This window comes from Saccopteryx bilineata, chromosome 1, assembly GCF_036850765.1.
Source record: "Saccopteryx bilineata isolate mSacBil1 chromosome 1, mSacBil1_pri_phased_curated, whole genome shotgun sequence".
Lineage (NCBI taxonomy): Eukaryota > Metazoa > Chordata > Mammalia > Chiroptera > Emballonuridae > Saccopteryx > Saccopteryx bilineata.
This window is the reverse complement of record NC_089490.1, coordinates 222,230,503-222,243,526: the sequence shown is the minus strand read 5'-3', so window position 1 is coordinate 222,243,526 and position 13,024 is coordinate 222,230,503. Positions and strand designations below refer to the sequence as shown.

General features: G+C 43.6%; 1 protein-coding gene across 3 annotated transcripts in view; it reads left to right on the top strand.

Annotated features, from left to right (window-relative positions):
- The window catches only part of PLD5 (phospholipase D family member 5), a 287,657-nt gene that overhangs the window by 54,323 nt on the left and 220,310 nt on the right, over nt 1–13,024 (top strand). Inside the window, exon 1 of one of the 3 annotated variants that reach the window (XM_066236406.1) lies at nt 7,127–7,188. The exons of the other annotated variants lie outside the window; for them this stretch is intronic. Coding sequence (XP_066092503.1) covers nt 7,186–7,188 — 3 coding nt within the window. The 5' untranslated portion in view covers nt 7,127–7,185. Of the gene's footprint in view, nt 1–7,126; nt 7,189–13,024 lie in introns of those variants that run through there. 3 annotated transcript variants of the gene reach the window in all.

Below are 13,024 nucleotides of genomic sequence, written 5' to 3'. Positions count from 1 at the left end.
ATCCATCAAAATAGATGGGGCTTGTAAACCAAGCTGACATGCTCCTAAATAAAATGTGGCCTTTCTTCCCACCCACAGGGCAAGGTTCCAGTGGAATTCCAGGACTCTCAGGGCTTCTGCCCAGGAGCACGGTGCATGGGTAGAACTGGCCCTTTGACCCCCCCCCCCCCACAACCCTCAGCTCTAACCTGCACCACCAATGGCCTGGACAGAGCAGGACATTACATAACTGCAACCCAAGGACCATATTTGGGACACTTATGCTGTTCCTATGGCACGTTCCACCTTTTTCCCTCTTGGCTGCAGCTGCATTTGACTTTAAGACACTGTATGCAGCCTTGTAGAAGTATCATAGGATATGAATTCCTGGATTGGACCTTGCATAGGCACCTACTTCATTGTGGGCAAATTGAGGGATAATTGCTTTGTCAATGTTCTTGTGCAGATTTCTTCAGAAGCAAATTAGAACTGAACTTGGCTGCTGCTTTTAAGGAGTATTTAAGAGCCAAAACAAAGAATGGATACAGATGTGTCTTTGGCCAAATGTTATTAAGAATATAGATCATCTTTGGCAAGCACTTATGTCAATAGAATTGGGGAGGGGAAGATTAATTGCAGACTGCTTTTAATCCATGTGTAAATCAACCCAGTGAGTTCCATGTGATTAAATCATTCGTTAAAAAATCAAGTATCTGAATGCTTAGGATGTGTATGTGGATTATCATCTAAATAATGTCTTTCAAATGATTTATATCTGGTATTAAGGAAGGTAAAAGGTAAAAAGAAATAGTATAACTCAGGGGTCAGGAAACTTTTAGGCTGAGAGAGCCATGAACACCACATATTTTAAAATGTAATTCCAAGCGTGCGGAGGACCCGGGTTTGATTCCCGGCCAGGGCACACAGGAGAAGCGCCCATCTGCTTCTCCACCCCTCCCCCTCTCCTTCCTCTCTGTCTCTCTCTTCCCCTCCCGCAGCCAAGGCTCCATTGGAGCAAAGATGGCCCGGGCGCTGGGGATGGCTCTGTGGCCTCTGCCTCAGGCGCTAGAGTGGCTCTGGTCGCAACATGGCGACGCCCAGGATGGGCAGAGCATCGCCCCCTGGTGGGCAGAGCATCGCCCCTGGTGGGCGTGCCGGGTGGATCCCAGTCGGGCGCATGCGGGAGTCTGTCTGACTGTCTCTCCCTGTTTCCAGCTTCAGAAAAATGCAAAAATAAATAAATAAAATAAAATAAAATGTAATTCCATGAGAGCCATACAACAACCCATGTACATTACGCATTATCCAATAAAAATTTAGTGTTGTCCCGGAGGACAGCTGTGATTGGCTCCAGCCACCCACAACCATAAACATGAGCGGTAGGAAATGAATGGATTATAATACATGAGAATATTTTATTTTTTTAACGTTATTTTTTTTATTAAAGATTTGTCTGTGAGCCAGGTGCAGCCATCAAAAGAGCCACATCTGGCTTGCAAGCCATAGGGTCCCAACCCTTGGTATAACCTGACCAGGTGGTGGCACAGTGGATAGAGCGATGGACTGGGATGCTGAGGACCCAGGTTCAAGACCCCAAGGTCGCCAGCTTGAGCGCGGGCACATTTGGTTTGAGCAAAGCCACCAGTTTGGACTCAAGGTCGCTGGCTGGAGCAAGGGGTTACTCGGTCTGCTATAGCCCCATGGTCAAGGCACATATGAGAAAGCAATCAATGAACAACTAAAGTGTTGCAACGAAAAACTGATGATTGATGCTTCTCATCTCTCTTTGTTCCTGTCTGTCTGTCCCTATCTGTCCCTCTCTCTGACTCTCTCTCTCTGTCTCTGTAAAAAAAATAAATAAATAAAAATAGTATATATATATACTATTATATATATTATATATATAATAGTATATATATATATATGCAAAACACTTGAGCAGTTTCAGTTGGAAGACAGCTTCAGAAGCTTATTTTGAACAATTGACCACGTTCTTTTCCAGTTGGAGGCATTCCCACCACTGTTGTTAACTGGTAAGGGGAGTCATGGTTACCACTCTAAAGTCTAGAAAACTCCACCCTGCTTGTGCTGCAGCTCCCTCTTGTGGTGAAAAGGAATAACAAGAACATGATCCGTGGCAGTTGAGAAGAAACAGCTGGCCCAGCAGAGAACTGGAAAGGGTTAACTGAGACGGTCTGCAAAGATTCAGGCTGCTACTCAGTTGTCCCTCAAATTCAAGACGGTCTAGGACACAGGTTGCATGCTTTCTGCAAGACTGATGAGACCCACAAAGGATTCTCGTGGATGATGGCTGCTCCCCTCCCCAAGGGCACTTGCATTTCATGCTTCCTCCTGCATTTTCTCCTGACTGCATCCACTTTTCATGTTCAGAAACTATCTTGTTTGATCTCATCTCTCATGAATACCACCATAGTAGAAATTAGTGTAAATATCTTACTACTGAAATATGTTTTCTCCTGTGTCACTGTTTTTCATAATTTTGGCAATCTTGAGGTAGTTTGGGGAAGTGATGGTTGTTTTATTTTTCTGTGCCTTCACCTAATTTCTTCTGTGCCCACATCAATTTCAGTTGACAAAAACAGAAACTTTTGAAGTATTAGTAATTGAAAGTCATCACTGTATGCTTTATGATTCTTAGACTGAGTGGGTTGGTTTGAGATTAAATTTGAAAACACCATCTTGTCCATGCGATTACTGTATTTCTAAGGGAGTCAGTCTGTAACCACTAGTCCATGTTGAGGCTGAGTTCTCTGAGCAACCATTGAGCAGTCAGGGGTGGGCGGGGAGGTTCACCTTAGCCAATGACAGAGCAGAACGTCCAGGAGATACAGGAAGCTGGGGTGTGGGGTTCCCACTGCAGAGGAGACAAACAGGGAAGGGTACACACTTCCCGGGGCAACTCCCTGTTCTTTTTGAGGGAGTGGGCAGGAAAATTCTGCTGCTGTGAGATAATGGGAGTCTTCATTTCTTCTGGATTTGTGCCCACAGGGAAGCCCTGGGTGATGGTGGCAGGGGTTGCTTGTCACAGTGGACACAGGGAGCTTCCAATCTCTATTGGCTGCATTTTTGGAATGCCAAGTAAGCTTTTTATTAAAGTAGGACCAATATTTGCATATACAGGGTAAGGTGAGAAAGGTGATGGGATTAAGCAAAAAACAAAAAAAGGAAAGAATCATAGACACAGACAATAGTATGGTGGTTACCAGAGGGACAGGGAGGTGGCAGCAGGTAGGAGAGGATAAAGGGGGATAAGTGGTGACAGAAGGAAACCTGACTTTGGGGAGTGAACACACAATACAATATACAGATTTTATTAACCAATGTCACTCCAATAAATTCAATAAAAATTTAAAAAAATAAAATACTAATAGATGAGTAATGAGCACTCTTTGAAGGGAGGTAACCATGTCTCACTGGCCTTCTCAGATACATTTTAAATATCTTTGAAGGGTGCAATAAAGATTTTGCTAAAAAGATAACAATGGGATTATTCTGTAAGAAAATACTAAGTGAAATAGGTGCTATTTGTATGTTTGTAAAAGAATTTCTCTTTCCTTGCACCTTTTCAGGTTCAAATTGGAGGCAGGGGGTCCCCCTAGGCTTTTTTCTGTAGTTCTGAGATTCTTCAATGCTGTGTCTGGGATTCCAGCTGTTAGGGGTGCAGGGAAGGACAGGGCCTGGGGCATTCAAGAGAAAAGGACTGGCTTTTGGCTATTCACATTTTTCATAAAAAAATATAAACTACTGTTGCATAGAAAATTTTCTTTTTTTCCCACTTCTCATTTTCCAGAAATTTCTAGCTTTCTTGCTGATAGTGTCTGGTGCTGGGTAGCAATGTGGCAAAGTTGTGATTCAGTGCATTCTGACACAGTCAAGCTGAGAGGTCTAACAGTTTTGATTAACACAAGTCTCCAAACAATTCTTTTTTTTTTCTTTTTGTATTTTTCTGAAGCTGGAAACGGGGAGGCAGTCAGACAGACTCCTGCATGCGACCGACCGGGATCCACCCGGCACGCCCACCAGGGGGGTATGCTCTGCCCATCCGGGATGTCGCTCTGCTGTGACCAGAGCCACACAAGCGCCTGAGGCAGAGGCCATGGAGCCATCCTCAGCGCCCAGGCCATCCTTGCTCCAATGGAGCCTTGGCTGCGGGAGGGAAAGAGAGAGACAGAGAGGAAGGAGAGGAGGAGGGGTGGAGAAGCAGATGGGCTTCTCCTGTGTGCCCTGGCCGGGAATCAAACCTTGGACTTCCGCATGCCAGGCTGATGCTCTACCACTGAGCCAACCGGCCAGGGCCCCTCCAAACAATTCTTAACATCGATAGAGTCCTGATGCAGTCAGTAGATGGGTGATTATTCAGAAATCCTTCTTCATATACCCTGTGGTTTCAGTCAAATGGTAATTTATTTGAGAAAAAAGTCTATTTTTTTTTAGGGAAAAGTAATGCCAATACACTGTGTGAGCATTGCTTATTGCAGAAAAATTACTGAGTTGAAAACGACTTAGGTTTGTGTGGGACCCTGACACAAACCTAGGGCTGGTCCACACCTATGCTGAGTGCCTGCCAGCCCTTGGTTGTTGTGAGTACAGAGCAGATGGCCCAATAGTGAGAACTGAGGGAGGAGCCAGGGTTCCCTTGTGGACCTGGCACATGCAAAGTCCTGGGGACATGAGCTAGTACAGTTCTTTGCAACTAGAGCAGAAGTATTGGCAGGGTTTGGTAGGAGAGGAGACTTGAAGGGGCCCATTCATGAAGGACCTTAACTTCTATGGTGAGTAGTCTTAATTTTTCATCTCATAGTCTGTGGGACACCATTGATGAATTTTATACAGAAATAACATGTTTATCATTTGGTTAGATGGTAAGAGATACCTAAAAGTAAAAAAGAAAATAAAAACAATGGCATCCAAAGAGTGTTGGAAAACAGTATATGATTAAATGTGGAATGGTTGGGTTCCAGCCATGAAGCAGAGAAATGGCTATGGGTTGTAGCCATCAGGGGCATCTTTATGATGGACAAACATGACGTTGCATCTTGCAAGAAGGAATGGCAGGTGCTTCATTAATGCTGGGGGCTGTCCATTACTTACAAAGACAAAGGCTAATAGAAAGGGGGCAGAGCTCTTTTACTGGTCACATCACCATTGATGTCACCACCCCATTCCATTTAGTACAAGTGTAATTGGGCACAGTGTAGGGGACAGTTGAAGCAATGTGGCCAAGTGTTGTAGAGAAAGGACCAAGAGATGGTATCATGAACTGAGACCCCAGATTAGGTGGGGCTGGCTCCTCCCAGCTTGAGGACAAGAGTCTGACATTCCAGAGTTCCAGAGAAGCCCTTTAAAGGTTTATATGAATATAGTAAGTATCTGGAACCTGCTGTGTGCAAGCACTGAGCTACCTCTTGGCCACTGAAGTGGGCTCTGTTGTCTCACCTGGACAACCGGCTTGCCTTCTATATTTGCTTCTCTGCTCTAAAATCCCATTGCCTATGGAGAGGAAACCAGACCCTACTGATTCACAGCTATTTCTTGATGCTATCAGACCTGCTAAATGCCACAAACTCTTCTTAGAAATCAGAGGTCTTGGCCGTTAAGTGTAAGCGCAGAACCAACTCAAACTGGTCCTTTCTTATTTCTAACAGACCAGGAACCAAAGTTTCAACCTTGGATACACCACTTCTGAGTAACATTTGTGAAACATCACTCACATATCACACTGGGAACCCTTGACTGTTACCCCTTACAATGTTGCCCTGAACCCTGGACCAGGAGACAGATCCCTGCCTCGCCTTGTGTTGCCTTGCCAGTCCATTCTCAAATAAAAGCCCTTTCTTCTAACAAAAGCCATTGCCATGACATTGGCTTTTATGCATGTCGGGCAGTGAACCCTTGTTCGGAAACAGAAACATGAAGTTTCACTTTTGGGTTGAATTTGCTCTGGAACAAGTATGGAACTTTACTGGAAGCTATTCCTGTCCTCTCTGGGCCTAACTGAGGGACTGGAACCATTCCTGTTTGATAAGAGGGAAGGCATCCCCCAAGGGAACCCTCCCGAAGCCCAGAACACACCAGCAAAAGGAATTTTCCCAACTTGTGGGGCTCTGCCAACACTTCCAACAGTTAATGGAAAATAATTAATTCAGCCAACAAATACCTTGCCATGGAGCGGAGGCTGTACTACAGACAGAGAAGTGAACAAAACGAACATGGTGACCATCCTACTGGCATTTTCAGTAAGTGGAGAAGTGAAGGCAGGTGAACAGTAGGCTATTGATATGTTTTGCTTTTGTGTGCTGTTATTTTAAAGAGTCTTGGCCTGAACTTCGGTTGAGATCCCATCTCATCTATGCTGTGTGGTAGTTGTGTGAGATAAAGTTTTTAAGCAATAGAATGTTGACAAACCATAGGGGAAGCAAAGTGTGCAATTGTTAAATACTGTTTACTACAACCCAGCTAGATCTAAAGAGTCTTAGCAGCTGGGTTGTTGCACTTCAACTTCTTTGTTCTTCAAGATGAGGCTGTGCTCCGTAGACTACTTTGATGAGCAGAGAACTTTTCTTCCCATCTGTTAGGAGTCGATGCCCCATGGTTAAGTTTAAATATAAATCTGATGTCTGTTCCCAGGAGCACTTTGCAGGCTCCCACGAATCACGGAGCTGCTGAAACCTGGACTTCTACACGGTGTGCCCCTCTTCCTCCCAGTCCTTCTAGAAAAAAAAAAATCATTTTCTCTGATTGGAATAGCAGCCAAGTCTGGTCAGGTTGGAGGTGTGTGCAAGTTGGCTCAGTGCCAGCGTCCTCTGGGTCAGCTTGAGCTCTGGCCGTAATTTCATTCTGCAAGCAGCAAAACCCAGTTCCGTCTAAGAGAAAAACAGAGAGAAGAGTGGTTGAATGGAGCAGACTTCAGCTTTTGCTAAAATGCTTAATAGGGGTCCAGCTTTTCCAGAGCATTTTCCCAGGGAAACTCTGAACTTGCAAGCTGCAGCCTTCATGAGAGATTTGGCTGATTTCCAAAATATCCAGGCCAGCCACTAAGGGACTGAAATACGACCAGTGGCGACACATTTGCACCACATGAAAACATTCTCTGCCACCCAAGGCTCCGGTGGCATTAGGAACAAACAGCACGCCTGCACCAGCTCCTGGCCCCTGGGCTCCCCAGGCAGCGAAGGTCGGACCACAATGGTAAGAACCTCCGAGTTTCTGCAGACCTGGTTTGCTACCTGAGAGAATACTTAGCAGGTGCTGCTGAGGATGACTGTTGGTGGCGAGAAACTGACAGTCACCTGAGCTCTAGGGCACTGTCAGCTTTATACTTGGAAGAGAAGGAACACCCCGGCCACCAGCACACTGGTTTTTTAAAAATGATTCCTTTTGTGTACAACGTAATGCTGCCTTGTGATTTATAGGGGCCGTTTGCTGGGCTGTGCCAGGGAGGGGCAGTCCCATGGTGACCTCACATGAGAGCCATAATCAGTGCAATCTCTGATGTGTATGCTTCCATCTGAATGTAATTGCAACTTCCAGGAGACTTCTTCAGAGAGAGTACTGCCTGCTTTCTTGGTATTTTCCTGTGTGGGTACCAGCCTATTCATTCTGAAGCAACTTCTATTCTGATGAGCAAATTGTCACAGGCTGTGAGCATCACTGCTGATGGGAGGCATGTGCACGTTAAACATTACTAGAGCACACTTCTAAATGATCTCTTTCTCCTTTTGGAACTGTCATGCCAGCAAGGATGACAAGAGCCCATGTTGTACAAGAAAGTGTCGTGCGACTTTGTCGGGAGGAAGTTTGATGGGTTCACAGTGCAAAGCAAACATGGGCAGGGTCAGGTACATCTGAATGGAAATATGAGGTCCTGAGAGGAGGCATTAGACTAGGCCATGGATATTACTGTCTGCTTGGTTCATGGTCTCTGCTCCCTGTGTGACTTCTCTAAGTGCCTTTGCTCCATCCCCCATGATGCTAGGGGGAGGGAATCAGGGATGAATGCTATTGGTAATAATATGGCATCACATTTAGGAGGAATAAAACCCATGACTGTATAGAAAGGACTCCTGATAGACAGTTATTTGACAGAATAGCAGATGTGTGGGAAATGATCATTCTACTTATAATCCTGATGAATGGAGAGAGTGCTGATGGAGCGAGTGTGAGAATTTACAGAAATACGTCTGCCTTTCTAGCAACTCAGGAAAGGGGGCACGGGAAGCCGGCTTTATGAGGGAATCTCATGCATCCCAGGTCACCACTCATGAGCAAAAGACCAAAAGAATAAAACTGGAAAGATAAGGGTCAGATCTTTTTCTCCCCTCTCCAATTGATATCTGGTTCCATCTGTCACCTCAGCCATTGTAAAAGCTCCCTGCCCTGTGGAGAAGTCCTGTTAAAGGCACTTATCTTTCTTGAACCAGCAAGATAGGTAAAAAAAAAAAAAAAAATCAACCTATGCAGCACAAAGATTCAGGGTGGCTCTTTAGTGCTTGGAAATGTTTTGCCTGCTTTCCTGAGGCGTAAACAGTCTTTTCTTCCCTTTAGTAGCCTGAGAACATTCCTTTAAGGATGAAAAGACACGGGAGGCTGAAAGGCCAACAGAGTCCCCTGCCAGCACACTAAGTGTGGGCACAAGCCGCAGGAGAGTGAGTGATAGCCTTGTGCAGGACTCAGAAGTACAGGGATCACTGAAATGCAGTAACACCACCTTCTATGAAAGTGCCTAGCTGTCTCCAGGAGGAGACTTTACTTCTGAGTGTGAGGAATTGATCGTGGGAACTGAGAGTGACTCAGAGGGAGGGGTTTGACTGCAAGCTGCCGGCATCCGGATCATCCTCTGGTTATTTTGATTAATTACTATTTAGAGAGTGGGGAAAAAAATGTCCAATTGTCCATTAAAATTGAAGTTGTGGTCTAAAGGAGCTCTTCCAAAGTATAAGCATGAAAACAAGGGTACTTATGTTCTAGGGAAGACATCTTAACTGGAGAGCCTTTGGTAAAGGGAACGGCAGTTCATCTGTCCTTTTAGGGAGAGTTCTGTCCAGAAAGCAGTGGGTTGATTGACAACTCAGACTTTGATTGTAAGGAGAGTGACTACAGATTTGGTTTTCATCAGGTCCCTTCTGTGATGCAGAGAAAACCAACCTGTTTCTCATCCTACGAATGCGTTCTGTTATCTTACCAAAGAGGAAGGATGCTCAGAGTGTTTACCACCCTCTCCTTGACCTCATTAGAGTCAGGAGCACATCAGGGCTTGCTAGTTGTTATTCCAGATAATCAGTGTGATTTGGGCTCTGGCCTCTGATGGCTTTTTTGTTTGTTTTAATAACAAATTTAAAAGAAATGCAAATAATGAAATCCATACTACATTATTACAAACAACTTTAAATGATTTCAAAGTAAAGGAAATGTCTGTATGTTTTCTAATAATATTTTATAAACACGTAGGACATATGTGTTGTGTACTGAGTGTTTTAAGCAATTTAATAATCTTTATCTTTCCTTTTAGGCAGATGATGATGATGGTGGTGGTGGTGGTGGTGGTGATGATGATGATGATCCCAATTGTACTGAAGTGAGGCATGGATAGACAGTGTCATAATGAGCTAAATTCTTGAACACCCAGCTGGTGACAGAGAACTAGCTGATGTTGTGCGTAAGAGATGCCCCTCCCCACCGGCACCCCCACGTGGAAATTAGGCCCTGGACCTAATTTACATACCAACATCATAGTTCATCCCTTATGTTTCCACTCTGGCCCACTTCCCTTAAACAGTTCCCTTAAACTTGTAGATAGTCTTATCTGACGGAAAGATAGTGTAAATGTACTCCAGCCTGGAGTGAAATCTCTGTCATCCACTTCCTATTGTGTGCTGTTATACAGTATCTGTTCTAACTCTTCAACAACACCTATTCTTATCTACAAAGTAGGAATAATGATTCTTACCTCCTTTGGCTCATTGCAATGATTACAGTAATGTATTTGCAAAGAAGGATGTTTGATTGAACTGGACACCATAGCAGAGAGGCGAATCAGAAGGAAGCTTTTGAAATGATCAAATGATCAAGGTATAAGATGGTAAGGATTCAAGTTAGAAGGTTGAGGAGGAAGTTGAAAAAAAAGCAAAGTAGAAAAGAAAGATGATGTGAATAAAAAAATCATCTGTGCCGGCCACTGATTGGATGTGAAACAGAACAAAGAAAAGCCAAGACTCTGGCACTTGATGTACGTGGCTCATGAAAAGTAGATAAAAGTTCCCCAGCTACAATTCCTATATAGTTGGCAGGATATGTCATACAGGGCAGGGTCTGTGTGTTGCAGAATGAATCAGAAAAGACATACATCAAAGAAGAAAAAATCTGAGAGTCAGAATATGTAATAAATGACTTCTATAGCTTGATACGCAAACTCCAATAAAGTATTTAGAAGAGCATGACAATGTGGTGCATCTGGGAAGTATGTAAAGGCTTAAGGTAAAGTGGCCTTTTGATTTATTTTCCTGAGAAGGTTGATTTAGAGAATCAAAGGATGTTCTATGCATCCATAATCATATGTCTAGGGTTTTAAAAGTTTGAAGGAGACCTGTAGAGGACAAATTAGATATAGCTATAAATTACTAATAGCTGCAGTGCAATTCTCTTGATAAGTGGTTTTCTTGATAAGCTGTGGGCACATTGATAAGATGAATGGAAAGATATGGAAGACAATGAGTGGAGAGGAAACCCACTCCCCTCAAAAATCAAACTACATAGAATAAAAGAGTGAGTAATTGTATTACTCAAGATGATTAAAATACTGATTGTCAAGAAGGAGGATATTGTGGTGATAGTTTTAAGGGATTGAATGTGTTGGTGTCTTTGAGTTTTTCCTTGAGGATGGTGTCAAGAGCATTAAAAATGATGAGTTGCTCATATCAACAATAGAATGAAGATGAATAGTCTCTCTCATTCATTTTCCTGCGGACTCATGTGAAGGAACTATACTTGATGGGGTAAAGGAAGTGCAGAGCTGAAAATAAGCAGATATGAACTCAAACTTTCATCCCATTGGTCAGCGTCATGTGTGCGGATAATTCATGATGGATGCTGGACAGGTCCTTTTGGGTTAGAAGACCCAGAGCGAGTCTATACGGGATGATGAATAAAAGGCATCTGTTGAAGTTGTTGTTGATGAAGCATAACATTCATTGTAAAATCAATGTGATAGATGGAAGACTTAGAATAAAGGAATGAATTAGCTGGATAACCTGGAAATTAAGTAGGTTCAAGACAGATGAAGGCTCTGGAGAGATGCCCAGAGGATTACAGGAGAAATGGTATAGTTCAGGTATTTAGCCTTTTTTTTTTTTTTTTTTTTTTTTTTTTTTGCCAAGGAAAGAGTGAGAGAGAGAGAGAGAGAGAGAGAGAGAAAGGGAAAAGAGAAAGAGGGACAGACAGGGATAGACAGGAAGTTGAGAGAGATGAGAGAAGCATCAACTTGTAGTTGCAGCACTTTAGTTGTTCTTTGATTTGCTTTCTCATATGTACCTTGACTGGAGGGCTCCAGCTGAGCCAGTGACCCCTTGCTCAAGCCAGAGACCTTGGGTTCAAGCCAGTGACCATGGTCCTGTCTATGATTCCACACTCAAGCTGGTGACCCTGCACTCAAGCTGGTAAACCTGTGCTCAAGCCGGAGACCTTGGGGTTTTGAACCTGGGTCGTCAGTATCCTAGGTTGATGCTCTATCCAGTGCACCATCATCTGGTCAGGTTCAAATTGTTAGACTTAAATGCAACTTTAAATACCCTCCTATAAATATGGACACAGGATAACATTGAAATCCTCCTTTGGTCTTTTCAGTTGAGCTTATAATAGTCCAAGTTCACTCTCCCCTTCCTTTCATTTTATTTTTTGCTTCAATATTTCATATTTATTGGCATTCTCAGGTGCCTATTAGTGTTTCTCTCTGTCCATCATCTCTTCCTATCTTACTCTTTGCACTTAGCAACCCAATGTGTGTCTAATCTGCCCAGACATCCTTGACCTCTAAGGACTTGGCTGTGGGCATGTGCTTGTTGTCTCAACGAAGGGCTCAGATTCCCCAAAACACACCACCCTGAGTCAACCTCCCTTGTAGTCCCACCCTATAAGGGCAAGTGTATCTCTTTGGAGAAATTTTGTGTTTGGATTTTGAAGTATGCTGTGGATTTATAGCATGTGTTACAAAAGTACTTGGATTGATGCCTTCATTTATTGAATGACTGTTTATTTTAGTTTCAATGGTAAAATTAAAACACAGTGAAACATGTTTAGAAATATTTTAAGAAATTGATAAAATCTTTCATAAAAAGGGGGAGAATCACACACGTATATACTTAGTAAATCTAGCTTTTACACTAATTATTATCTATGTGATTTTAGCATTTCTTACGAACACTATTGCTGAACAATTAGTTCAGAGAGGGTGTGGCTCATCTGTGGTCATAGCAAGAGCAGACTGTACTATAACATGTTGCTACGTATGAAACTCTCCCAATTTATGTTCACTTAGCATGGAGATCCTTTGCAAAGCTGTGTTTACCACTTATGTATAATTAAATTATAGAAAATGAATACCATTGCCCTAGCCAGTTGGCTCAGCGATAGAGGGTTGGCCCAGCATATGGAAGTCTGGGTTCAATTTCTGGTCAGGGCACACAGGAGAAATGCCCGCCCATCTACTTCTTTACCCCCCTTTCCCCTCTCTTTCCTCTCTATCTCTCTCTTACCCTTCTGCAGCCAAGGCTCCATTGGAGCAAAGTTGGCCTGGGCACTGAGGATGGCTCCATGGCCTCCGCCTCAGGTGCTAGAGTGGCTCCAGTTGTAACAAAGCAATGCCCCAGATGGGCAGAGCATCGCCCCCTGGTGGGCATGGCATATGGATCCCGGTCAGGCGCATGTGGGAGTCTGTCTGTCTGCCTCCCCACTTCTCACTAAGAAAAAATACAAAAACAAAAAAAGGAAAAAGAATACCATTAACCCAATCTAGGACTTAGAATTGCCTATT